The sequence below is a fragment of the Lagenorhynchus albirostris genome, chromosome 10 (genome assembly GCF_949774975.1).
Source record: "Lagenorhynchus albirostris chromosome 10, mLagAlb1.1, whole genome shotgun sequence".
NCBI classification, from domain to species: domain Eukaryota; kingdom Metazoa; phylum Chordata; class Mammalia; order Artiodactyla; family Delphinidae; genus Lagenorhynchus; species Lagenorhynchus albirostris.
In genome coordinates this window covers 1,773,323-1,800,514 of record NC_083104.1, presented here as the reverse complement: position 1 = coordinate 1,800,514, position 27,192 = coordinate 1,773,323, and the positions used below count along the sequence as shown (strand labels likewise).

The following is a 27,192-nucleotide window of genomic DNA, read 5'->3' as shown; positions in this document are numbered from 1 at the left end:
AATGGCTGCGGCGCTATCTGCGTCGCCATGGGGATCATCGCACGCGCTCTCAAGCGCGTACACGGGCGGGGCGCGAGCCCGGAAAAATACAGCCTTTGTCGGCGGCGCGTGTCACTCACGGCGCGGGGACCTCTGGCGGCTGGGCTCTGGTCTCTCTTACCCCAGGTGCAGAGCGACGAGGCTCTGGGGCCCCTGGCAGGGCGTCCCACTGAGACGGGTTGGGACCCCTGGGTGTTGCCAAACTCTTCGGAAGACCCCTCTCCCTCACACACCCACACACCCCGTTTGGGTCACAAGCACTCCTGTTACACGGCACAAACCACTCCTTCCACTGTGGCGTCTGTCACACCCGCACGCACCATTCTGTCCTGGCGGTGGTCAGCTCGTGTGTCCCGCCCCCAGCCCCAAGCAGGCACAGGGACAGGCCCCTGCCCCCTTGCCCCGCTAGCAGCGCCCCGTAGCACACATGACAGATACACAAGGACACAACCACCCTCACGCAGATCTGTGCACACCCCAAGCCCCACGCTGGGTGCACACTCCTGGTAGTCACAGGCATGTGAGGATGCACATGCCTAAGAGGATGCGTGGCCCCGAGCCCCGTAACACACCCATGCCTGAAGGTACACATACACCCCCGCCCTGGTGGCAGGCGACACCACCTCCTGTGTGCACCCCTAGACGGCCCTGCGGAGGGCAGACTCATGAAGGCACTCACAGTGCCGCCCGCCACACACACCAGTGCCCACGCGCTTGCACAGCTGCTCTTTCACACACGTGTCTACTCACCCTGAGGGACATGAATGCCCACACGGTCACGTGCAACACCCCTTCCTCAAGCAGCCTCACCTGGGCCATCCCCAAACAGCGTGAGCGCTCCACTTGTTCGAAGCGCCCGCGTGCACACTAACGCCCTTGCTTGTTCAGTGCCCACTCACTGGCACACCCGCCTGCCCATCCAAACACGCCAGGCACACCCGGGGGCTCACACTCAGGTGCCGCTGGCAGGCAGGCAGGCAGGCAGGCGGCACGGCAGCAGGCGCCCGAGTGCCCCCCGCAGACGGCTATCTGCCTGCCCATCAACGCGCGGATCTGCGGTGGTAAATGATGCATTCGATGGCGGGCGCATTTGTTGTGCGCGCTCTGAAAGGGCTCCGATAATCTGGAAGGCAGAGATAAGGAACACCATTTATTCCGCGGCACTTTGGAAACAATTCCCAGCCCTGTACAACCCCATTCTCGGGCAGCCTCCGGGAGCCGGGCAGATAACGATTGGCTATTCATTATCTTCGCCGGGAACAAAGATTAGCCGGCCGAGATGAAAAATTACCCCGGACAGTGGCGCAGCCCCGCGCGGACCCCCCTGCCCGCTGCTGCTGCCCCGCGCCTTGGTGCCCCGCCCGGCCCGCGGGCTCTGCGCTCACGCCCTCCCGGCCCGCCCGATGCCCTGAGTGATCTCGTGGGCTCTCCGCGCGGGGCCCCTGGCTGTCCCTCCGTCTCAGTCTGTCCACCCCGCCCAGCCCATCTTTCGTGTCCCCACTTTCCCCTCCTTCTCTCTGGGGCCCTTTCTCCTCCCTCCCTCCACCCACCAAGGTCTCCGAGCCTCTCTGGGTTCTCTCTTCTCATCTCTATTTTTGTCCTTTCGTGCTCTCTCCTCTCTGTATCCTCTCTGTTATCTCTCTCTTGTCTCTCTGTCCGTGTCTCTCTCTGGTTAACACTTTGCCTGCTTTTCTTCCCATCCCTCTGACCCTTTCTGCCACTTTTTAGTTGTTTCTCTCTGTCCCTGTGTGTCCCCAACCCACCCCTCCACCCCTCACCAGTCCCTCTATCACTGTTACTTTTTAAAATCTGTCCTTGTGTCCCCCGTTTCGTCCCCGTTACCTATCTCTCTGAGCCTTTCTATCACAGACTCTCCATGTCTCTCCATCCACCCCAGAGGGCCCCACGTCTCCTGTCCTCTCAAGCCGTGTTCCCGACCGCTGACCAGAGGCTGGGAGGCTGCAGCCAGCTCTCACTGGCCCAGCCCAGCCGGGAGATGGCAGCTGGGCTGGGGAGTGTGAGACCTGGAACCCCCTCCAAGGAAACAGGGCAGAACTAGGAAAGGCCCTGTAGACACAGCCCCTGCTGGGTTCATGGGGGTGTGCTCCTGTGCCCCAGGACTGGCTCCCCTCCCCCTCCCCCCTCCCCCAAAGAGCTGGGGTTTTGGGAGCGGGTGGTCCCAGAGAGGCCACCTCATTAGAGCAGTTATTCAGCATGGCGCTGGTGTAGGCAGATAAGCCTTATCAGCTCATCTCCCCCTCCCACAGACAGACAGAAAGTACCCTCACAAATGGCACCCCGGAGCTCCTCTGGCTGCCTGCCCTGCTGGTTAGGGAAAGTGTGGCTACGGCAGGCCATCTGGGAAGACACACATACAGTGTCACCCAGGGACACGCTCCTCCACAGACCACAGACACGGAGTAACACTGGGTAGGGGAACCTACATCGTTCAAAGATAGATTCATACACACAGACGCCCACACCCCACATACACAGATACAGACACCCCACCCAACACACATCAATTCCACATGGAGCTATACACAGATATGCAGACACATTTGAATACACTCTCCACCCTCCCACCGTCAGTTCTAACACAAAATGATACACACCCGTGCCTGTGCTGTTCAAGACAGACACAGACCGCGATTCATAGACGCAGGATACCCAGCGACACACTGCTACTGACCCACACAGGGACAGACGCCAATTTATAGACAAACACTTGGAAATACCCACTTCCCATCACAAGGTCCATGGACACAGTGATCTCACAGATACATACATCCAGTGCCACAGATACTCCCTCCCAAGTGCAATTCTGGGGTCACGTTCTGAAACGCCCACACACAATACACAAACTCTCCGGGACCCACGGTATAGAGACCCTCAATACACGAACTGTCTGGGACCCACAAGAAGAAACGGACATACTAATAGACTCAGTTTTGCAGACTTCCCTTCCCATGTGCTCACACATGTACACACACACGGGCACGCAGCCCAGAGCACATGCACAGGCAGTACAGTCACCGCCAGCTTCAAAGAAAAACCCACACACAGCAGATGCCCCCAGAGATGGCAGGCTGGACACACCTCCTCTCTGGGCGCACCTGGGCAGGGACTTCCCAGTCTCTCCAAGGCAAAGCACTTTCTCTTTGGGCCAAAGGTCCCCACAGCACTTTCACTCTCCCTGGGCAGCTGGGATGGGACTTCAGCTGCCGTGTCGAATCTCCTGGTAGGAACTTTGGAAGTTCAAGAACTAGACTTCCTAGCTCCCAAACCCAGGAGTTTCTTGGGGTGAAGCCTTCCATACCCCAACTCCTCCACCCAGCCTTCCAAGGACAAGCCCTCTACTCCCTCCCTCCTCCCCCTGGAGGGTTGCTTTGGGACGGGCCAGGGAGATGCCTCAAACTCCACTTCTACAATGCTCTGGTGTCTGGAGTTGGGGAGTTGGGGGGGGGTGCAGGTGGGGCAGGGAGAGGGGCTTTGTCTGCACTTAGCCAAGTCAGCCTGGAAGTGAGGCAGTTGTGTGTGTGCCAGATGTGTGTGTGTGTCAAGCGACATTTGAGTGTGTGCATGTGTTCATGTCCGTGTGGCCCAGACCTCCTGCCTGAGGATGTCCACGCGGCCACAGCTGTGTGTGCTAACGCGTGTGCACGGATATGTGTGTGGCTGTGTGAGCACTCCTGAAGGCGGGTTAGAGGAGGAGGCGCAGGCGTCTGTGTGCGTGCGTGTGTGAGCGCCTGTGCCCACGGCTCTGGAGGTCCCCGGTGAGAGAGTCTCGGAAGAGAGACGGCCGGCCTTTCTGAGCGCGCATCCCGGAGAGCAGGGGTGCGCCTGTGTGTGCGCCCCTGCGAGGGCGGGAGTGGTCTGGAGTAGTGGCGAGTAGGGTGTGTGCGCCCTGAGTGCCTACCGCCCCTCGGCCCGGCGGCTGGACCAGGGAGCCAGGGCACAGAACCCCGGGCACCCTCCTGCCCCCCTGCGGCGCTCCCGCCCGCCCCCCCTCAAAGTGCTGTCGAAATAAAAGCAGAGGCGCTGCGGCCGAGGGAGGGAGAAGCAGCAGGAGCGAGAGGGAGGCGGCGGGGCCAGCGCCGCCGGGGCACGCCGCTCAAGTCTATCTCCCGGCTGCCGTCGCCCCCACCCCAGCCGGCCCCCGTCATCCACCCGGCGAACAAAAGCGGCCCGACGCGCACCATGCGGCCGTTCGCCGCGCCGCCCGGGCCCCCCTGGTAACGCCGTCAGCCTGCGCGGGATCCTTTGGGCCCCGCTCGCTACGCACCGCGCTGTGCGCCCCGCTCCGCCCCGGCCCCGTCCGCCCGGGGGCGCCGCCCGCCACATCTCGCTCGGTAAGTCGCCCCTTCTCCGCCTGGCCAGGGCCCTTCCAGCCCCCAGGCTCGGCCCAGCTGGCACCCTAATCGCGCGGTCTGCCTGGCCCAGTGGCCCCTGAAGTGTGGCCTTCGGGGCTCGCCCTGGCTATACCAGCGCCTGGAACCCCAGGTCATAGGGGCCTAAACCCGAGGGAGCGTTTGGAGAGTTGTGGACAGCAGGCCCGCCTGGGGCCTGCCGCCTTCCCATTTCTCGGACGGAGCCGTAGGCCTCGAGGCCCGGTTATTCCGAGAGCCGCAAAGCCCCGCCCCGCCCAGCCCCAGTGCTGGGCCCTTTGTCTGGGCCGCCCCCCACCTCCGGGCCGCGGCGGCGATGCGCCCGAGCCGGGCCGCCGTTCGCCGGCTGCACCTGCCGGCTGGTCCCGTGCGCCGGCTTTGCGCGGCTTAACCCGGCGCGCTCCTGCGTGCGCCCCCGGGCGCCGCGCCCCGCGGCCCTTTATCCTGCGTGGCTGGGGTGCGGGTGGGGGAGAGCACGGGGTCTGGAAGTCTCCCCCCTGCCCTGAGCCGGAGTCGGAATCCTTTTAGTGGGATTTCAATAAGAATGGGGCCGCCGCGGTCTCGGGATCTGCCTCCGGGAGGCGGGAGGCGTAGACGGCGGCGGTCTGGTCTGTCTGGACCCAGGGCATTTAGAATCCTTCGGCGGAGGCCAGGCTTGAACTCCAGGTTGCCTCGGCAGCGAGGGGAAAGCTCTGGCGTTCAGGGCCCCCGGATGTGGCGGCCGCTCCTTTCCCGGAAAACACGGAAGGAAATTCGTTGTTTTGGAAAAAGCCACGTCTCCCGGGGTCGGGAACATTTGGCAGTGAGCTCTGGGTCTACGCAGGCACCTCGCGCTGGGATTCGTTCATGAGCAGGCAGGATTCGAGAAGCAGGTAGGGCCAGTGCGGCTGCCCAGGCGTCTGGGGAGCGCTTCCCAGACGGGTTGACAAATTGCAAACAAATTGCGTCTAACGAAACGGATTTACCAGTTGTCCTGCTGCTGGGCTGCGGGGCTGCCCGGCCTCCGAGCACACCGTGGCAGTTCATGGAGGAGGGAGAAACGCGGCTCGATTGTCTGCAGGTCTCAGCAGGGCCCCTTGCTGTCGGGCTTGGAGGTGGCGGTTAGAACCTCGTAAAGAGATACAGGGTCTCCAAGGAGCCTGCACCCAGGGTGCGGACACGAGTAGGACGTTGGACCCTGGTCTTTACAATTCAAAAAGGCCCGGAAAACGGTTGGGGTGGGAGAATTAGCATGGTGGCGGGAGGAGAGGGAGACTTCAGATTTTGGGGGCTGGAAGTGAACCTGAAAGAGCAGGAGGGGCTGTTGGATCCCTGGTCGCCTCACTGGGGAGCCCCTCTGGAGGATGGCTGAGGCCCGAGAAGATCTGAGGCCTTGCCTTAGAGGGGACATCTGAACCCCTCTGGCTAGAGCGGCCCCCACTTCCTCCTCAGTACCCCTCAAGGCACATTGCCAGTGAGGCCGCTGTGTTGCAAATTAAATATCCCTAAGAAAGGCAGCCCCTAAGCAAACGGATTTCTTTAAACGCGCCGTCCACTGCCGGCCAATTAGATGCCCATAGGAAAAGGTGAGAATTAGGTTACAGAGAGAGGGCAAACTTATGGTCCCAGAGGGGCCGCCTCAGGTGAGCCAAATTGAAACAAAGGGCAGGGAGGGGAGGGTCGCACAGGATGGGGAACACCTGGGCAGCTGAGTGCCGAGGCCGAGGCCTTGAGGGTCTCTAGAACCGGGCATCGGATCTCTGCACCCGGGAGGCTCCGAGCCGCGTTCTGCTAGGGAATCTCCAGTCATTTGGAAAAGGTCGTTAGAAAATTCAGTTTTGCCGCTGCCCTTCCCCAGTCCTTTATCAAATCTTGTTCCCATGTAAGGAAAGTGACAGCTTTAGTGCGACCAAAGGGCAACGGCCCGCATTTGCAACAATACTTGGGAGTGAACAAAAAAAAAAAAAAGAAGAAGGAAAAAAGGAACGTGTCCCTCTAAACGTGTTCTGGAGACCCCGAAGTCCGAGGCCGTAAACCGAAATAAATCCGCCCTCCGAAGCCCCGAGGATGCCCACCCCAGTCCATCCTGGGAGCTGACCTGACCCTCCCTGGAGGTTTTTTCCATCCGAAGTGATGAGATGGTCTCGCTGCCCGGTGGGCAAGGCGCCTGGTTATGTCCATCGGTCTGTCTGGCAGGCACACTCAACCAGCGGGACCCCCCCCATTATGGGCCAGCTAGGGGCCCTGGGGCCTGGTGCCCCGCTTTTCTCTCCCAGACGGGTTAGTTCCTGCTGGAGAACGCAGCAGTCCCGCGTCCAACGCAGGAGCTCCAGCCAACGTGGAGGCCTCAGACAAGCCGGCTGCCTGCCTGCCTTTTGCAGGGAGGCAACCCCACGGCCTCGAGAGACCCTGGTAGGGTTCCCCTTTCCCTTTTTTTCTCTAGGCCCGGATTGCGGGAAGGGAGGCTGGTGCAGATCTCCCGAGGCCCCTGCTCGAGCATTGCTTAACTGCCCAGCTAAGCTCCTCTTCGCGGCGATTTTCTGAGCCGCCGATCGGGGTAATTAAATCCCCGCCCGCGCTCCGCGCTGCGCCAGGCCGGCGGGCAGAGAAGGGCTGCCGTTCGGGCAGGGGCCCACCCGGGCGGGTCACCTCCATCCCGGCAGTGGGCAGGACGCTGCCCCGGAGGGGCTTCAGGCTGCCCCGGAGGAGCTTGAAGCCGAGCTCGCGGTGATGAAACTGCAGACCCACCCAGAACCGGAGATAATTTGAACCGCGCCTTTGGGGGGAAAAAGGCGATTACCTGCTTTCCTGAGGGCTGGGAACGACCACCTCCCTGCGAGCCGAGGCTCCGATCGCGGCCCCGCGGTAAGCTTCCGCTCGGCTCCGGCGTTCACCGCCTCGCGGCCGGCCTGAGGGTCGGGGGCCTCCCGCGCTCGGTCCTGGGGTTTGAGCTCCTGTGGGGCAGCCTTGCCGGACACGGGGTATTGTCCCCGAGGCCGTGTTGTCTTTGAGAAGCTCCTGCTGGGCTCCGAGGCGACGAAACAGGCTGGGAGGCTTCGCGGCGATCGCGTTTTAGGCGTTGATGAATCGTAAGCTAAAGGCGGGGAGGAGAAACAGACGTACGGAAAGACAGCGGGTCTGGGCCAGACCGCACGCGTTTCGGGGCGCGCGAACAGGGAGGCACGGAGGCCGCTCACCTGCCTGGTCCGGCTGCCGAGGCCCGGCGTCCGCGGCCTCGAGCTCCTGCTCCCGGCCCTGGCGCGCCTTACTCGGCGGGCGCCGGCCTCCTCTCCCGCAGACCGGAGTTTCGAGAAGCCCGGGCCCCGCGCGCCTTGGAGTGGAGCGGAGCGGGAGGCGCGCGGGCGGCCAGGGCAGACGGGCCCCAAGGGCCGGAGACGCGTGGGTTCCCAGCGGGATGGGGCTCTGCACCCCTGTCCCCGCGCCTTTACCTGCGCCAGGGCCTCGGACAGACGAACGGACAGCCGGACGCAGAGGCAGGAGGAGGCCCCCAGCCCGAGCCCGCGCCCCCTTGGCGCTGCCCAGAGCTGGCCTGGGAGAGGGTGACGGGGGCGCGCCGGCGGAGCCGGGCCTGGCCTGGTGCCCCCCGAGCCGAGGGGACCGAGGGCTTTCCTCCCTCCTCAGATTATTAAAAAGTTCATTTCCTGGCGAATCGGGTGACGTCAGGGGCCCGGCGTCGCGGTGGCGGGGCTGCCCGGCCGGAGAAGCCGCCTCCAGTTACCCAATTACCGACTGTCAATCCCGCCGCCCCTCCCCCCACCCTCCCGGGGGTGGCCGGGGCCCCGGCCCTCCCCCCTGCTGCGGACCCACCTAGCATCCCTCTGGGCTTCTACCCCCGAGAGCCGTGGAACAGCGAGGGGAGGGGGCTGAGGATGTCGATTACTCCCCATTACCCCCGCACCTGTCTCTTCATCCCCCCCCATTTTTTTTCGTTCCCGACCCCCCTCCTGGGCCGTAGGCTCCCTTCAAGCCTTGGTCTCCTCCGTCTATACAATGGGAGAGAGCAAAGAGATTTGTGCACCCGGCCCACTTCACCCACAGAGCCGGATCTCTGGACTGGAGGCTTGTGGAGAGCAGTTCCAGGTGACTTAGGGGACGGAGTTCTCAGACCACCATCTCCCTCTCCCCAGGGGCCGCCTTAGGGACCCCCCCCCTTCCCGAGGAAAAAAATGCCTTCTCCTGCCCGGAGGCGTCTCCTTCGAGCCGGCGCCGGCGCCAGTCCGGGTCTGCACGGCCTCGCCCCAGGCAGTTCGGCCCGTTGGTCTGCGAAGGCCACGCCCGGGAAGGGGACGCCCCCTCCCCCCTCCGGAGCCGCCAGCCAGGCCACCTCCACCAGGTCAGGCCGTCCTAAGCGGCCTCTTGTCCGAGGCCCAGGTGCCCACGGGGGCCCTGTAGTTCCTGCCCCTCACCGATCCTGCTGTCCCGCAGCAGTCCTCCCACCCCACCCCCCACCCCCCGCTTAGCCAGAGCCCCAATTGGGGCAGGGAACGGTGTCGGTAGGTAGTTGGACTCCCATGGCCACGTTCAGTGGTAAAGGAGGTGGGATCCGAGAGAGTGGTAGGGCTGGGGTCCCGGGGAGAGGACACCCAAACACCCAGAGGGTGCGCGGCCCAGGCTCCCGGGGGGGGGGGCCCCAGTTGGAGGTTAGTTACTGGGAAGAGGGCCCGGAGGTTAGGGGAACCAAGAGTGTCCGCAAGAGGGGGCGCACAGTCGGCCCGCGGGGTGCGGGTCCTGGGGGGAACGTCGGCAGCAGGGGCCGCCGGGAGGGCGCGGGGAGGAGGCGGGCAGGCGCAGGGGGGCAGGCCCGCGGGTCCGTCCGGGAGTCCAGGGGACCGGGAGTTGCGGGCGCAGCCAATGGGGGGCGGAGGCTGGGCGGCGCGCGGCGCTGATTGGCTGGCGCGGGCTTCTTAGGCGTGCGCGGCCCCCGCTTCATGTCTGTGCAGGAGTAGCGAGCTGGCGCCAGGGCGGCCGGAGGATGCCGAGGGGCCGGAGCCGGGCGGGCCGGAGGCCGAGGCGCGCGCTGACCCCCGCTCCCACCCCGTGAGCCCCGCCATCCGCCCGACGCGCCGTCCCTGAGCCCGCCGCCCCCCGGGCTCCCGCCCGTGCTGCCCGCTCCGAGGCCGCGCCCCCCTCCCGCGGCGCTGCGTGTGTAAGTTTGGGCTTCGAGAGCGGGCCGGGGGCCTGGGGCGCGCCGGGCTCTGAGAGGTCACTGCGGGGGTCTGGGCCCTGCGGGCCAGGCTGCGGGTGACTGCTTTGGTGTGCCTCGGTGAGAAGTCCTGCTCGTGTCGCCGGGGAGTGCGCGCGGGGGGTGGGGGTGGGCTGGCTCTGGGCTCGTGGGGCAGCGTGTGTGTTTGGGGAGGCGAGGTCAGTCCGTGTCAGCGCCAACTGTAGTTCTGTGCGTGTCGCTAGCATCGTGTGCCGCCGTGGGTGCTCGGGCGCCTGTCTTCAACTTCCAGTCGGTGTTTATGTGTTTGTGTACAGGGCTGGTGCGAGGGTGGGGGGGGGGCGGTGAGCGTCTGGCTGAAGTGCGACTCTGCGCGTTTGTTGGGGCCGCTGGTGTCGGTGCTTGGCCCCGCGTGTGACCCCGTGCGCACAGGTGCGTGGCTCCGGGACCCGGGTCACCGTGGGAGCGTGCGTGGCTGAGCCGGCTCCCCCACTCTCCTTTCGTTTTGAGCTTTGGGCTTTCCTCCCAGCCGGGACCGGTCTGCGGCTGAACTCGGCTGGGGCGCAGCGGCGCGCGGGACGCCGTGTGGCGGGGCTTTGGGGGTGTCGGGCCGTGGGGGCGCCCCTCACGCCCCCTTCCGTCGTGCAGGGACGCCGCCACCGCCTCCGCCCAGGTCCCGGGCCTCCGCCGCCGGCCATGGAGGCGGCTCCGGAACAGCCGCGCTGGATGGCGCACCCCGCCGTGCTGAACGCTCAGCACCCAGACCCGCACCACCCGGGCCTGGCGCACAGCTACATGGAGCCCGCGCAGCTGCTGCCTCCCGACGAGGTGGACGTCTTCTTCAACCACCTCGACTCGCAGGGCAACCCGTACTACGCCAACCCGGCCCACGCGCGGGCGCGCGTCTCCTACAGCCCCGCGCATGGTGAGCCGGGGCCCGCGGGTGACTGGGAGCCCAGACGCCGAGCGCCCGGCGCGGGAGGGGACGAGGCCCGGCTGCCTGCTTCCCGGATGTGGGATCCGCAGGAATCGGAGCAGCTGAGAAATCGGGCCGGGAAAGGAGCGGGGCAGCGGCCTCTTGGGGAGGGTCTGGGCCCCGTAGGGCTTCTGCCCGTCTCCAGCTGGCCTGTGAGGGTTTCCTCCAGGCTTGTTCGGGGGTCCTTGTGTGCCACTGGTCCTTCCCCTCCGGACGGACATTCCTGACTATTGCCGGTTGGGGTGTTACATTTCTGGTTTTCTTTGGGGAGGGGTTACTTGGTTGTGGGGAGTTGTGGCCCTGTGTGTCCGTGTCCCGGCTCGGCGCAGCCTCGTGCACCCTGACCCCTCTCCCTCCCCCCGCAGCCCGGCTGACCGGAGGCCAGATGTGCCGCCCACACTTGTTGCACAGCCCGGGGCTGCCCTGGCTGGACGGGGGTAAAGCAGCCCTCTCCGCGGCTGCAGCACATCACCACAACCCCTGGACCGTGAGCCCCTTCTCCAAGACGCCGCTGCACCCCGCGGCTGCCGGAGGCCCCGGAGGCCCCCTCTCTGTGTACCCGGGGGCAGGGGGTGGGAGCGGGGGAGGCACTGGCAGCTCTGTGGCCTCCCTCCCCCCCACTGCAGCCCACTCGGGCTCCCACCTCTTCGGCTTCCCACCCACGCCACCCAAAGAAGTGTCTCCCGACCCCAGCACCACTGGGGCTGCCTCCCCAGCCTCCTCCTCCGCAGGGGGGGCTGCGGCCCGGGGGGAGGACAAGGACGGCGTCAAATACCAGGTGTCACTGACGGAGAGCATGAAGATGGAAAGTGGCAGTCCCCTGCGCCCAGGCCTGGCTGCCATGGGCACCCAGCCTGCCACACACCACCCAATCCCGACCTACCCCTCCTATGTGCCGGCCACCGCCCACGACTACAGCAGCGGGCTCTTCCACCCCGGAGGCTTCCTGGGTGGCCCGGCCTCCAGCTTCACCCCTAAGCAGCGGAGCAAGGCGCGCTCGTGCTCAGGTAAAGGCAGGGCCAGGGACCTAGTGGACGTGGGGACGGTTTGTGCTTTGCGGGGGAGGGGGCCGTGATATGGGAGATGGGGCAGTGTCGGTGTCCTGGATCCGGGATGGGTGACGTCCTCTCTAATGGCCCCCAGCAGATCTTTGAGACCCCAGAACGGGGACAAGGGACCCTAGAACTTCTGCCCTTAAGTGTTCCTGGTGGCCCCAAAGTTTATTGCCCATCCCCACTCCTCACCCTCCCCTCCGAGGTTGGCCACTGCCCGACCAGAACACACAACGGGAATCCCCCCTTCCCCTCCCTGCGTCTTAAGTGAAAATTCGAGCAGCCTCATGACTTAGCATGTGAGAGAATGCAATATGCAGGTGAGAGCAGTGAGGCGGTGTATACGTGCGTGTACATGTGTTTGTGAGCGTGTGTGCGTGCTGTGGGTGCACTCAGCCCTTCCCAGAGGCTCCAGACCCTTAAGGAATCTGGATTGGATCTCCGACTTCATCAGTCCGGGTCTTGGGATGTCGATGGCTCCCAATCTTCTCGGGAGATTTCACCCCCACCCCCCAGGCAAAGTTCCCGGGACCCGATGCCGCTCCCTGCCCCCTGGCACGTCCTTCACTCTCCCTCCCTGAGGGCTGGAGTGAGGGGAAGGAGCTGTAGGTGCCTCTGCCCCTCTGCTTCGGGAACTGGCTGGGACCGGGCTGGGTTGTCCAGGAATGCGGCTGCAGAGCGGACGCCGCTGTGGCTGGTGTGGGGCTCCTGCTGTCCACACCTCCTTCCAGTCCCTTTGAGACGGGGAAGAGGAAGATTTTTAAAACTTTTGCTGCTGAGTCCAGAAACCGCCTTTTCTGCCCGTATGGACTGACAGCTTAGTTTAAACTAAATGGGGAGAAATTGTCCGGGGTAACAGCAGCTGTGTGGCTCCACCCTGCCGCCGCCAGTGCCCACTCCCGTCCCACCTCGGGGCGCTGTTTTGCTCAGACCAGCTCGCTTGCCTTTAATTAGTTCTTTCTCCCAAATTTGTTTTACATTCTATCTGAATTCCAGATGGCCCTTGAACAACAACAAAACAAAATACCACCACCACCAGACCAAGGTCACTTAGCCTACTCAGCCTCAAAAAACGAAAGGGCTTATTATTTATTTCATTTTAAAGGACAGCAACTTCCACCCCCGTCCAGGGCCTCGGCGGAAGGCAGGGAGGTGGGGGATTGAGAAGGAAGTGACCGTGGACGGAGGGACGGAGAACAGAAAGACGGGGCTGAGGACACAGGACAGGGAGCGGGGACGCCGCTGGGGGGAAAGGACAGGGACAGAAGAGGAGAGGGACTAGGAAGGGGGCCGAGTCCTCCCGGCCCAGCCGGCTTGAGCTGGCGACTCGTGCCCCCCCCCCCCCCCCCCCCCCCCGCCCCTTGCTGCTGTCCGCGAAGTTTGCTGTAAATACCCTCTCCCGGGCCGGCAGTGCTGAAGATCCCTGGGGCCCTGGCCACGCTCCTCCCTCCCGCCCCATTCCCCTGCCTTAAGCTACTCTCCGAATCCCACCTCCCACCTCTGGGGTCCCTCTTCCCGCCAGGCTGGAGCTAAAAGTCCCACCCTGGAGCAGCCTGGCTGGCCCGCCGGCCCCCTCCTGTGACTTTGTCGGTTGAACAGGCTGGTGTCTCCCCCTGTCCCCTTTCAGAAGGCCGGGAGTGTGTCAACTGCGGGGCCACGGCTACCCCTCTCTGGCGGCGGGACGGCACCGGGCACTACCTGTGCAACGCCTGCGGCCTCTACCACAAGATGAACGGGCAGAACCGGCCCCTCATCAAGCCCAAACGGAGACTGGTAAGAGCGGGCAGCCTGGACTGGGGGCTGCCAGGCAGCCTGGGCTGGGGGCGTCGGCCTGGGCGGGAGCTGACAGTTAATGACAAAAAGAGCAAACCTTCAGATACAGGTGCTCTGTCGCCTGAACTCATCATTAAAATCACTTGGGTGTCAGTTGGGGTTGCCCGGCTTTTAGGCGAGATTTCTTTCAGGCCAGATTTCCCCTCTGCAGCCCACCTGGTACCTTCAGGGATCCCCCCAAAGTTGAGCTTCCAGGGGCCCAAGTCCGGTCCCCTGGCCTCTGTTAAACTCCTTTTAAAAATAGGGCCGTGAAGTAATTTTCCTTGTAGCCCAGGCTGCTCTCCCTGGCTTCCCCACACAGTCTCCTCACGCTTATTTAAATAAAACACACACACCAACCACCAAAAAAAACCTGCCCTTTATTATTTTTCCATGGAGTCACCTATACTGTGTATTTTCATTTGAGTGAGTTTAAAAAAATGCCCTTTCGGATCTCCTGCCGGAGTTTCCTATCCGGACATCTGCAGCCCAAAGATAAGGAAACTTCGCGTATCTGTTTCCGGACTCCGCCAGTTTTCAGTCTCTCCTCGGCTCAGTCCTGCCTCTCGCTGGGCTGTTTTGAAACTTCTAATACCCTCCACTCTGCAAATAATGCGTAAAATGCTAAGAATAATAAATATATTTTTTCAGGGCGAAGTGATTTATGAGGCTTAAATCGCTTGCTGCTTCGGGGGCCCCCCTTTTTTTTTCCCTGGAGCGAGGGCGGGGTGAGGGCCCGGGTGGTGGAGGATGCGGGCTTGGTCCCTGAGTCAGAATTCCAGCTTCAGGCTGCTTACTCACCCTCACCCCTCCCCACCCCCGTGGCTGCAGGCCGGCCCCTCTGGACCAGGCTGGGGCCTGGGGCCACTCCCCGCCTCCCACCCCCACCCCTGCTGCCCGCGGTTCCCTGGGAAGTGCTCTTGTGGGTTTGCAGAGGGCGTTCTGCTTTCTGGGGTAAAGACTCTCTTGCCTCTTCTCTTGGGAGCCTTTAGCTCCCTTCTCCAGAAACCAGACGTTTCCAGGTCACCTCTGCCCTGCGTTTCTTGAGGGGCTAGGGGGCAGTTAGAACTCCGAGGATTGGGGTATGGGGTGCTGGACACACAGACTGGTATTGTCCAATAAAAGCTGTGAAGATGGACACTTTGTAGGTCTGCCCCGTCCACTGTGGTTGCCTCTAGCTCGTGTTGGGACTAGTGATCCTTTGAAATGTGGCTGGTGCAGGTGAAGCAACTGAATTAAATTCTAGTTCAGTTTAACTTAAATGGCCACAGGGCTAGTGGCTACTGCACTGGACACTGCAGCTCGACTCCCTGAGCGTTTCACATCCCTGCCCTGGGCAGCTGCAGGGCCCCCTCCTCTGGCCTCAGGGGTTCAGGCACGCCCAGGATTATGGGTTTTCTGGGAGTGCGGCTCCAGACCCAGGTGCTCCAGGGGGCCCAGCCAGCCTTCTCAACCAGAAGACCCCTTCTCAGAGCCTCAGTTTCCCCATCTGTAGCGTTAGATTGTTCGGTGATGGGGGAGGTGGCTACGTGTTCCTTCCAGCTCTTGCAACCCCTTTGATTCTGAGATCAGGCTTCAGAGAGTCCTTTATTCTAAAGTTCTGTGACGGTTTAGGTCTCCGATTCTAGAATTCCACGGCTCTGAGATGCCTTGATTCCCCTGTGAGATTTGCTGCTCCTGGGCTAAGCTGGCGGGGGCCGGGGTGGCGCGAGGGTCTGGGAGAAGGTGGGGGGGGCCGTGGGAGCCCAGCCTGCTGACGCCACGCCTCCCCTCCCCCCTTCCCTTCCAGTCGGCCGCCAGGAGAGCGGGCACCTGTTGTGCAAATTGTCAGACGACAACCACCACCTTATGGCGCCGCAACGCCAACGGGGACCCTGTGTGCAACGCCTGTGGCCTCTACTACAAGCTGCACAATGTAGGTCCGCCCGCCTGGCCCGCCCCGCCTCCCGGGGGACCGCTGCGCTTCGCGCGGCAGCCTCCAGCGTGGCGTGGCTTGGGAAGCCGCCCCGAGCGCCAGAAGGGCTTCCCACGAGGGGGGCGAGCTGGCTGGCTGGGAGGATGGGAGGGGCAGGGGCCGGTGGGTCGAGGACAGCGGTACCTCGGCTTTGGGGTGGGGTTTGGGGGGGCGGCGCTGGCACCTCGTGGGCCGAACGCCCTGCAGGCTGCCGGGCAGCCCCACGCAGTGAAAGGCGCCTTTCTCAAGATGGCAGCGGTGCTGGCGGGAAGACGGTGGTGGGCGGTGGGCCTTTGGAAGTGGGCCCCCCCACCCCGCCCCGTGCGAGCTGGGGGTGGGCTTCTTGCTCTGGGAAGGGAGCTCCACCCCCTGAAAGCTCCGTGGTCGCCCCCAGGTGAACAGGCCGCTGACCATGAAGAAGGAAGGCATCCAGACTCGGAACCGGAAGATGTCCAACAAGTCCAAGAAGAACAAGAAGGGGGCCGAGTGCTTCGAGGAGCTGTCCAAGTGCATGCAGGAGAAGGCCTCCCCCTTCAGCGCGGCTGCCCTGGCCGGACACATGGCGCCTGTGGGCCACCTCCCGCCCTTCAGCCACTCGGGACACATCTTGCCCACCCCGACGCCCATCCACCCCTCCTCCAGCCTGTCCTTCGGCCACCCCCACCCGTCCAGCATGGTGACCGCCATGGGCTAGGGACCGCCCCCCACGGACCGACAGACAGATGCCGGGGCAGGCGCTCCCGGGACGGGGGGCAGGGACCAGACCCGCGGCTGCCCGTCCCTCCCCGGAGACTGACGCTGCCCTGCCAGCCCAGCTGGAGCCCCGCGCTGCCTCACCTGTGGGCCCGTCGGCCGTCACTGTGAAGATGCTCCCTGGGCTGGGAGGCTGCCTCGGCCTCCCAGGTGGGGCCTCCACCACGGACAACTGTTTGGCGAGCAGAAAGGACAACTTTACGAAGACTGGGGGCAAGGGACCCACGCAGGAAACCGCGTCGTGGAAGGAGGAGGGAGTAGAGGCAAAAGTAATTTATTTGCTCTTGTTTCTCACGAGGACTGGGAGACTTGGGCGGTCTGAGCTGCCCCAAGTTCGCGGGGCTTCCTCGGCGCCAAGGGCCACTTGACCGTTCCCCGTGCCCGGCTCCGGGGGCAGGTCTTCGGGGACCTCGGCCTGCACCCTCTCCACTGGCTCCCTCTCTGAAAGCGCTGAACCCAGGCCGGGCGCAGAGGGCAGAGACAATCACGGGCGGTCCCGCGCAGATTCCCAGGCCGGGGCTGGGTCACAGGAAGGAAACGTTTTCTTGAGAGGGGAAGCGTCTCTCCGATTGCTCCCCTGGCCTCTGAGGCTGAGGCTGGGGTGACCCGTGCGCCCTAGACGGGTCTGAGCTACAGCCACCTCCTCTGCTCGGCGGACCCCTGTACATACATCCTCCTTCTGCTAACCCCTAAACCCCCTCCTCTCCAACTCTGAGACAAAAGAAGAAAATGTTTAAAAAAAAAAAAAACAAAACAAACCTACATAAGCTTAACTCGCCGATGAGTTAGTTGTTTTATTTTTAAACTCTTTTTGGGTCCAGTCAATTGTACGTTGCCACGAAAGCCCTTGCTATGGAAAGGAATAAAACCTACAAACCAAGGCTGTAGCTTCGCAGTTATTTTTGGAAAAGTTCTCAGATCCCACGGCCCTAGGACGGGGAGCCAGGGGCCAGGGGTGGGGCCTCGGCTGCTCGTGGCTTCCAGGGGGCTGACCTGGCAGGTGGCGAAGGCAGGAGCTGGGGGTGGGTCAGAGCCAGGACCGAGCGAGAGGCCACGACCCTGCTGGGTCCTGGGAGGTGCCAGGGTTCTGCTCTGCCTTGCTGTGGCTGTCTGGATCCTTCCCAAGGTACAGCTGTACATAACTGTGTCCGAGCTTAGATTCTGTATGCGGCAGTGGCGGGGTGCGGTGGCCAGCAAGGACCCGGCCCAGGAAGAGGGTTGTGCTGATATAGTCCAAGTGCAATATGGGGCACCACAGCCAGAAGTAACTTATTTTGTACTAGTATCCGCATAAGAAAAAGAATCGGCAGTATTTTCTGGTCTTATGTTTTATTTGGCCTGTTTTATTTTGGATTAGTGAACTAAGTTATTGTTAATTATGTACAACATTTATATATTGTCTGTAAAAATTGTATGCTATCTTCCTATTCCTTCAAAGTGAAAACTGTTAAGAGTAATAAAATACTTTTTGTGAATGCCTCTGGCCTGTCTTGTGGGCTCCTGGGGCTCCTGGGTCCCAGCTGCCGAGGTCATTAAGACCGAATCAGTCCTGCAGCCGGTGATTTGGATGGAAGGGCCCCTGGAACAGGAGAGGGGCCCTGTCTGGCCGGGGTCTGAGGTCCTGACCCTCCTCCCCTGAAAACTGCTCCCGTCTGAATTCTGGTCCTGGCTGGGTGGATACCGGGGAGGCTCAGGAAGGCTACGGGGTTCTGCAGCCTTTAGCCCACGTTCTGACCCTTTTCCTAAGGGCTCACACAGAACCCCGCAAGGACTGATCCCCCTCCCCATGCCGTCCTCTTCCTTCCACGTTCATTGACAAACCTGGTCACCAGTGCCTTTGATCACTCATGTCATTGACGGCTGTCCTCTTTAATCAGTGATGCTGGTTATTGGAGACAGTCATCATGACCGATATTCCTGATCAATGACATGTCTGATCACTGGAGCCTGTGACCACAGACATCTGATTACTAACAACTGACCACCAACACGCGATCACCAATAGTTCATCGATGCCCTCTGATCAGTGATGCGTCTGGTCACCGACATCCACAAAATGTGATCACCGACGTCTCCAGAGACTGACCGTGCTCACCAATAATAGGTCTGATCATGAGTATCTCTTACCACCAACATTCCACACCTCGTCACCAGTATTTCTATCCAGTGTGTCTGGTTGCTAACATCCGATAACCGCCACGTCTGTGATCGCCGGGACCTCTCATCACCCATGTTTCCTGATGACCAGCGTGCTGATCGCCACTGCACCCTGTCTCTAACGTCCTAGGTCATCAACAAGTATGATCACGGGTGTCACTGATCAATAGTTTTCTGATCAATGACAGATCTGATCACTCATATGGGATCAGCATCTCCAAGCACACAATTTCTCATCACTGATGTCTTCTTAGCAATGTCCTTGGCCACTTTTCTCCAATCACCAACATCTCTAGCCAACCATGCCCCTGATCATGGACTCTTACCGTCAAGTTTTCTGACTACCAACATGGTCACCGTGACACTGGTTACTAATAACCCTGACTGCTCAGCGCTCATCATCGTGTCCTACTTCGGTGGCTGCTGGATCTTCTCACCTTCCAAGTCCCTGATGACCAATGGCCCTTATACCCCGATCGCCAACCTCCCTGGTCGTCGGTATCACCAGTCACCTGTGTCTCTGATCACTTGATTCTCTAAGCATCAATGCCTTTGATCCCTAGAAGATCCCACACCACCAACATCTCTGGGTGGCTCATCACTGACTCTGACCACCAATATCTCCTCTACCCTTGGTTATCGAATCCATGACACCAATGCTCCCATCACATCCTCACTCCCCCCATGTTCCTGGTGTATGATTAATGATATCGTCAACCAGAGATCACTCTGATCACCAAGATCTCTGTGCCACGTTTGAATGACACTGTCTCCCCATGACGTGTGCCACCGTCCCTGACCCTAATCATCATCATTGCTGCTCCCCGCGTCCCTGATGGTATTTGATGATCACTCCCCGCAGCCCTCAAGTCCCCTGTCCAGGAGGCTCCCCTTCCATCCTCCTCACCCCCAGACCGTGTGCCGGCAGGGGGTCACTCGGGGCCGGGGGAGAGACGGGGGAGCGATGGGGGAGCATCCCTGGGACTCTGCCTCAGGATGCCTCTGCCCCTGCTGTGCCACTGCTACCCTGCCCGTGTCCTTTCTGTGGAGAAGCAGAGCAAGCAGGAACAGCTCCGGTGTGTAGCTGGGGGGGCACTGCCGGCCCATCTCAAAGCGCAGGGGCCCCGGGCCCTCTCAGGCCCCCTCAGCAGCTCCCCTTCCAGCCCTTCCCCAGCTCATGACGTTCTTGCCTCCCCTCCTGGCAGCCGTGGTCACAGCGAGAGCAGGGCTGGTCCTGCTGGCCTGCGCCCCGGCTCCTGACTGCAGGTGAGAGCGTCTATCAGATCGCGCACCCAAGTGCACACACGCGCGTGCCCGATGAACGCTGAGACGCCAGGCGCTGCTCTGGGGGTGGGGACCACACGGCACACGAGACAAGCAAGAGTCTCTGCGCTCGGGCAGCTTACATCCTAGGCCGTGAGCACCGCGGCAGCCCAGCGGGGCCTCTGGCAAACGGGCCTGCCCGCCGGGCCCGAATCCAGAGCCCGGGCCAGAACCTGGAGTCCAGAGCGTAGAGAGCCAGACAGTCTGCACCCCAGAACTCAGGAGCCAGAGGCCAAACACAGGGCACTGAGCGTCGCCCCCAAACCCAGAACCTGGGGCGAGGACTCTGAGCCTGGGGCCCGGAACCTGGACCTCGGAATCCAGAGCTCAGAACAGACAGCCCAGAACCTGGGCCTTGGAGGCGGACCCGAAAGCCACAGCCTAGGGCGTGGAGCTCAGAACCCAGAACTGAGTACTGACGACGTGGACCCGAGTCTAGACCGTGGCTCCGGACCTCCAGCCAGAATCCAGAGCCCAGAAGGACCACGCTTGACAGCGGCCTCCCCTCGCGTCTCTATCACTCCCAGTCTTACTTCTTTCCTTCTGCGGGCCAGTGTTACCGGAGGAGCCCCGGCCAGGCATCGCGCAAGGTGCTCAGGTTCCGAAGAGCAGGGTGGCGACCGTCCCGTCCCTCTTCCGTCCCCGTGGTCATTCATGGGTTGGCGGTAGGTGCTTCCCAAACATCTGTTGAATGAGATCCACTCATTTATCCCACGAATGTTTACTGACCCCATTTGTGCTTGGCATTCGGGTGGGGGATGAAACATACAAAGATCCTTGCCGGGGCCCTGGTTGGGGGGGAGGCGGTGGGGGTGGGGGGATGCCGCTGAGGAGCACGGGCGGCCTCCGGGAGCGGGGGACGCACACTGGCCCTGGAGGCCCAGGTTCAAGGCCCAGCAAGTCACTGCTGAGCAGTACAACCAGGCTCAGGGCTCCTGCAGCTTCTGTGCCCACCCCAGTGGCGATGAGTCCCGCAGCCCAGAGTCACTGTGCTGGCAACAGTTTCGATTCCGTGGCCTCAGAGCCCCCAGGTAGGGCGGGCGGGAGGCAGGCAGGCCTCTCAGGGCGATGGTGCCCTTCTGGCTCTGCGGGCGGCGCCAGGGTGCCCGGGCTGGGTTGGCCTTTGCTCCGTCTGTTTGCACCCAGTGGGGCTGGCGGCCCAGGGCCCTTCCTCCCTTCCTGCTTCCCGGGCTGCTTCTTCCCATGTTCAGTAGAAGAACCCAACCCCCTGCTGTAATTCTTACAGACCAGCTCTGTCCCCCCCAAAGGCCCTCCTGCCTCCTGCTGACCCACTGCTGGGAACAGGGAAGGGAAAAAGCCTTCCAGTCCCCAAGGCCACAGAACGGACCCCACCCCAGGGGAACCGGGTTTGGGAGGAATGCCTGCATCCACTTCACCTGGGATGAAGGGAAGACGACACCACAGCACTGTCCTGTGCTGACAGCACGGCCGGCACATCACAGGGCCACTGGGTTTGTTTTGCTTCTAGGCAAAATGACAAAACGATTCCAAACTTTATCTGGAAAAACTAACAAGACCAGCAGAACAAGTCAGAAAATTAGGGAAAATAGAGCGAGGGTGTGTGTGTGTGTGTGTGTGTGTGTGTGTGAGTGTGAGTGTGAGTGTGAGTGTGAGTGTGTGTGTGTGTGTGTGTGTGTGTGTGTGTGTGTGACGCTTTCCAGTATTAAACCAGATTCTATGATCACAATTGTTCAAACCTTGTGGTTGTGCCGTCAGAATAAGTAGATCAATGGCTCAGGCTCGGGTAAGCCCGAAAGAGCCCCTATTATTTATAAGATAATGGATGATAAAGGAGGTATCCTGATCAATGCAGTGGGAAGGGTTATTCAGTCCAGCGGTGTTGGAACACCTGGCGGAACAGCACCTCCCTGGGCGAAGACCTGCTCTGATCTACGACCAGCAGCCTGATGTCTGACAAAACTATGAATGAATGGCAAATGATTTTAAATTAGGAGATCCAGGGAGTTCCCTGGCAGTCCAGTGGTTAGGATTCCAGGCTTTCACAGCCATGGCCCAGGTTCAGTCCCTCGCTGGGGAACTGAGATCCCGTAAGCTGCACAGTGCGGCCAAAAAAAAAAAAAAAAAAAAAAAAAAGGAAATTCACTTAAAAATAGGCAGAAGATCTGGCCCGGAAGGGACTGTGTGTCTGCAGGGCCATTTCTGCATCGCTCCCCTCAGGAAGCCCTGTCTCTGTCTCTACCTGGCCCCTCTTGCCCAGGCCTGTCTGGGTCTCAGGGACACTGGGTTTGAGTCCTGAGGTCACATGTATTCTATTCCACATTCCAGATTTCTTAAGGAGTCAGTTTCGAAACTATCCACGGCAACCTACCAGCTGGATCACCCAGGTTGGTTCCCCAACAGATAAAATGGCAAAGGAACACTGCAAACCTCAAGGTTAAGTTTGTCCTTTCTAGGAACCAAAGAGAAAAAAGGAAAAATTGTTGAACACACAAGATGCCAAAGCTTCTGGAGCAGGGAGGGAGTGGTGGGATAATGGCTGGGATCACATGTTTGAAATGAACCCTGAGATCACGATTCCAATTCCAAGACTTGAATGCTTGAATGCTGAGTAATCTTCCAGATACCTTTAACAAGAAACTCTGACATAGAGATGTTCAGGACATCATTATTTATAAAACGGAGAGACTGGATACAACCTAAATACTCAGAAAAAGGGCATGATGAGAGTACATTCACAGAAGGTCTAAAGCAGGGACTTGAGCAGGTATTTGCACCTCTGTTCACAGCAGCACTGTTCACAGTAGCCAAAAGGTGGAAGCGACCCAAGTGTCCATCAACAGATGAACAGATAAAGAAGATGTGGTCCATCCATACGATGGAATATTATTCAGCTTTAAAAAGAAAGGAAATTCTGACACCTGCTACAACATGGATGAACCTTAAGGACATTATGCTCAGGGAAACGAGTCTGACAAAAAGACAAATACTGTGTGATCCCACTTATTTGAGGTCCCAAGAGCAGTCAGATTCATAGAGACAGGGAGAGGGGGAGGGGGAGCTAGTGTTTGATGGGGACAGAGTTTCAGTTTGGGAAGATGAAAAGGTTCTGGAGATGATGGAGGTGATGGCTACACAACAGTGTGAATGTACTTAAGGCCACTGAACTGTGCACTTTAAAATGGTTAAAATAGTAAAATTTACGTTATGTGTATTTTACCACAATAAAAAAAGGAGACAGGTGAGGGAACTACACGACATCCACGAGAAAGCCTTTAAAATGCCTCCCGAAGGTTACGCTCTTAGAGCCGAGTCACGGGCTACAAGTGTCTAACACGATGACAAGAGTCATTGCAGCATGTGGGAAAAGAACTGTCACCAAATGCTAACAAATGGTCACAGCTCTGTGATAGATGATTTCTCCTTTACCTCCCCATTTTCCAAGTTTTCTGTAACGAGGGTTAATAGCATTAATGATAAAAAGTAATATTTAAAGATAATCCTTGCAAAATGGGAGATAATTTTGCAATTATGCAAACATGCAAAAACTCAAAATACAAAAATGCAGTACCTAATAAAAAGACCCCCCCCCCACACACACACACACAGTCAAGAAAAAGAGAAAACCAGGCAAAGGATACACAGACAGGTTCTTCCTAATAGACATGTAAATAAACACTTGATAAACATTTGGACGGGAGCTCAACCTCAGAAAGAATCAAGTACATGCACATTTCGCAAGGAGGTACCACTTTTTACCTCTCCTCTCAGAAAAATGGAAAAGGCCTGCCATAGTAGAAACAGCTGCTAGCATGTGCCATATGTGGGAATGCTGATCGAAATTCCAAGCTCTCCTCAGGTGCACTTCACAGAAACACTAGAAATAAAAGCTAAACTGCAGGGTTCTTTGGGGGGATAAAAAGCAAACTGCAGAACAATATATAATGTATGATTTTTTGTTTTAAAAATGTTTGTGTATGGGGCTTCCCTGGTGGCGCAGTGGTTGAGCGTCTGCCTGCCGATGCGGGGGACACGGGTTCGTGCCCGGGTCCGGGAAGATCCCACATGCCGCGGAACGGCTGGGCCCGTGAGCCATGGCCGCTGAGCCTGCGCGTCCGGAGCCTGTGCTCCGCAACGAAAAGGCCACAACAGTGAGAGGCCCGCGTACCACAAAAAAAAAAAAAAAAAAAATGTTTGTGTACATATAGAAAAAAACCCGGGAAGACATATGCCTAACGAATAACAGTGGTTACTTCCCGGGAAGTATGAGAGACCGGGGTGGTGAGAGGGTACTTTTCACTTTATAAACTTGGGCTAATATTTTAAGGTGTTATGTGCCACTTTTGTAATGTAGGAAATAATCATTCACAAAACCTTTTTTCTTTTCTCTGCCTTGTTCCTGGTTGGTCTCTCTCCCTGGGATGTTCTCCCCTTCAGATTTGCCGGGAGAACTTCTCTTCATCCTTCAAAACCCCAGCCAAAGATATGAGAGGAATCCTTATCTGAAGTCTCCCTCCCCTCAGCCCCTCAGAGCTCCCTAGTTCCTAACCAATGTCACCGAAGGACAAGGCCTGACTGTGGGGCATACAGAGCTGCCTCTCTCTTGCTGTGCAGCCTTGAGCAAGTGGCTTAGCCTCTCTGAATCCTGACTCCTCACCAGTAAAACAAGACCACACTTTGCAGGGTTGTTACAAGGATAATATGGGGAAGGCAAAGGTTCCTCAGTCCTTGGAGAGCTCACCCAACAAGGAGGTCGCCTTCTAATGCCATTTCAGTCAGTGGGCTTCAGACTGAGCCCTGATGCCCGTCTCCACTCCTAGAAGCCCAGGGTGTCTGGGGACCTCTTTGTTCTTCCTTCCCCACAGCACCTAAGGCTGCCAGGGACGGGAGGGCCGAAGGGCCGGCCCTGGCTGTTCAGCAGGTGCTTTCAGCATTTCCTCCCATCCGGCCCCCAAGTGGGCAGGGTGCCCTCAGATCATCCTCCTGTATAGCTGCGGACACTGAGTACAGGCAGGGCTGGGGCTCCCACTCCCTGGGATGGCTCCCCCTGGCATTCAGGCTGGAGTGGGGGCGGGGGTCTTCTCCCAGGAGACGGACGTGGTGGACCCAGCCCAGCGGCCTCCTCCTACCACTCCATCTGTCCCCCCAGCCCACACTGCAGGGCTCCCTAGGGGACCCTGGGAAAATGCCGTCCTTATTCCTTCTCCCTGCTCCTCCCCCCAGATTGGGCTGTGCTGACCTGGGGGGAGGGCTGTGATCCAGGTTTCCCAGGCGTGGCGGGGACGCTGGGACGGCCCCTCCCCTTCCTCAGAATTTAGGGATGCAGGGGACGTTTCTACACATTCCCTGAGCCCCCTTACACTGCCCAGCTCCACCCTCACCCACACAGCAGCACGCTGGCCTCCTCGTGACCCCCCCGGCCTCCAGCTCGTGCTCTGCGATCTGTCTCTTCAGCCATTGGGATCTTTCATAACCTTTTAATTTAAATTATGAAATATTTCAGATAGCCAAATATATAACTAACAATACAACAGCCCCCCTCCCTGACCCCGTACTGATTTTCTATTCTGTGTAAGAAATCCCCACAGGGACTTCCCTGGTGGCGCGGTGGTTAAGAATCCGCCTGCCAATGCAGGGGACATGGGTCCGAGCCCTGGTCCGGGAAGATCCCACATGCCGCAGAGCAACCAAGCCTGTGCGCCACAACTACTGAGCCTGCATGCCACAAATACTGAGCCCACGTGCCACAACTACTGAAGCGCATGCGCCTAGAGCCCATGCTCTGTAGCAAGAGAAGCCACCACAATGAGAAACCCACGCACGCAACAAAGAGTAGCCACCGCTCGCCGCAACTAGAGAAAACCCGCATAGCAGTGAAGACCCAATGCAGCCAAAAATGAATAAATACATAAATAAATAAAAATATATATATATAAAAGAAAAAAGAAATCCCAACAAACTCAGCAGCTTAGAAGCACACAGGTTTCTGTCTCACGGTCTGTGGGTCAGGAGCCTAGGCGCGGTGTAGCTTACGGTCCCACGCGGCTGCCAGCAACATGTAGACCAGGGCTGGGTTCTCATCAGACGCTGGACCAGGGAAACACGGATCGGCTGTCACGGCAGCTTCCTGCTTCAAAGCCAGTCAGAGAAAAGACTCTGCAAGAGGGACCAACATGACAGCTTATACAATGTCCTGTAGTCCCGGAATGACACCAGGCCCCGCTTCTCCCGGGGGGGGGGGCGGGGTAAGCCTAGAACTGGAACTACTGAGTCAAGGGACTCAGCACCCTCACACTGACAGGACAAGGCCAAGAATTTCCAAACTTCTTGTCCCAATGAACTTTCCCACCAGCAGGCTTTGGGAATTTCGCATCCTCACCACCACTTGGTCATGTCAGCCTTTTACGTTTTTACCAGTTTGTTGGGTATGAAGCAGTCTCGTTGTGGAGAGATCTTTCTGGAACATGCAACTGATCACGTCCCTCTCCCTCCCCCCACTTCAAATCTTCCCAAGGGCTCCCCCCCCCCGGGACACATCCAAGCTCTTGGGCCTGGCATCTGAGCCTCTGCAGCCCTCGTCCCCTCAGGCCCAGGCAACCGCTTGATGTTTCGAGGTTCTGACTTGATGAATTTATTAGGAAATAAACAGCCAAACACATCACCCTTATGTTTTCAATGTTCACATGAAAGAAGCGAATGCCTTTGGCACACAAAAAGCATGGATGCAGCATAACTGCACATCAAGTGATGATTCTGGGGTGTAGCCCAGGGTTCCTGGCCTTGCTCTGGTGACACCTGGCCTGTCGTGTGACTGCAGGAGTTTGGCAGCGTCCCTGGCCTCGCCCCACAAGATGCCACGAGCACCCCCTCCAAGTCATGACAATTAAAAATGCCTCCAGGGCTTCCCTGGTGGCGCAGTGGTTAAGAACCCGCCTGCCAATGCAGGGGACATGGGTTCGAGCCCTGGTCCGGGAAGATCCCACATGCTGCAGAGCAACTAAGCCTGTGCGCCACAACTACTGAGCCCACGTGCCACAACTACTGAGCCCGCACGCCTAGAGCCCGTGCTCCACAACAAGAGAAGCCACTGCAATGAGAAGGCCACGCACCGTGACAGAGTAGCCCCTGCTCGCCACAACCAGAGAAAAGCCCAGGCGCAGGAACGAAGACCCAACGCAGCCAAATAAATACATAAATAAATAATAAAAATAAATAACATCAAATAATAAAATAAATTTATATAAAAAAAAGTGTCTCCAGTCATTGCAAACGGCCCCTGGGGAGGGAGCACCGCCCCTGTTGGCACCAGCGGTTTAGAAAAAGATGAATTCCTACTGCACCCAGGACAGTGCTGACTGAGAATGCAGATGTGTTTACAGTTGCACGAGGAACACCTTCCCGCCTGGAAATATTATGTTTCCCATGACTGAGGGCTTTGCGTCATTTGGAAAGACATCCGCTGTCTAAATCCAGGGCCCTTCATGTGAGTGAGGCTGAGACCAGTTGACCGCCCCATCTGAAAGGGCAGCCCTCTTTCTGCTTCTTCCTCACGGCAGCTCTCACTGCCTGACGTTAGATGAAACCTTCACTTGTCACCA

General features: G+C 59.5%; 3 protein-coding genes across 10 annotated transcripts in view; 1 reads left to right on the top strand and 2 right to left on the bottom strand.

Annotated features, from left to right (window-relative positions):
• Positions 1-260: 260 nt before the first annotated feature.
• On the bottom strand, positions 261-8,337 carry LOC132527520 (serine/arginine repetitive matrix protein 3-like). Its single transcript, XM_060163359.1, has 4 exons — positions 8,326-8,337; positions 7,604-8,114; positions 7,207-7,500; positions 261-1,162 (listed from the first exon to the last, which is right to left on the bottom strand). Exons 1-4 carry the CDS (start codon positions 8,335-8,337, stop codon positions 1,080-1,082), a joined length of 900 nt encoding a protein of 299 aa, XP_060019342.1. The 3' UTR covers positions 261-1,079.
• Positions 8,338-9,374: 1,037 nt separating this feature from the next.
• GATA2 (GATA binding protein 2) lies at positions 9,375-17,610 on the top strand. Of its 2 annotated transcripts, none has more exons than XM_060161006.1 (6): positions 9,375-9,573; positions 10,237-10,513; positions 10,930-11,571; positions 13,244-13,389; positions 15,218-15,343; positions 15,777-17,610. In XM_060161006.1, exons 2-6 carry the CDS (start codon positions 10,285-10,287, stop codon positions 16,074-16,076), a joined length of 1,443 nt encoding a protein of 480 aa, XP_060016989.1. In that variant the 5' UTR covers positions 9,375-9,573; positions 10,237-10,284; the 3' UTR covers positions 16,077-17,610. The 2 variants fall into 2 exon arrangements, with proteins under 2 accessions (XP_060016989.1, XP_060016990.1); XM_060161007.1 differs by lacking the exon at positions 9,375-9,573 and adding an exon at positions 9,673-9,690.
• Positions 16,394-27,192, bottom strand: part of EEFSEC (eukaryotic elongation factor, selenocysteine-tRNA specific) — a 195,495-nt gene continuing 184,696 nt past the window's right edge. For 2 of the 7 annotated variants that reach the window (XR_009542668.1, XR_009542674.1), the window contains 5 exons: positions 23,354-25,750; positions 21,966-22,046; positions 21,013-21,143; positions 20,149-20,299; positions 16,394-16,654 (listed from right to left, as the gene is read on the bottom strand). The gene's annotated coding sequence lies outside the window, so the exon portion shown is untranslated. The remainder of the gene's footprint in view (positions 16,655-20,148; positions 20,300-21,012; positions 21,144-21,965; positions 22,047-23,353; positions 25,751-27,192) is intronic. The other 5 variants (XR_009542673.1, XR_009542669.1, XR_009542671.1 and 2 more) reach the window with 5 other exon arrangements.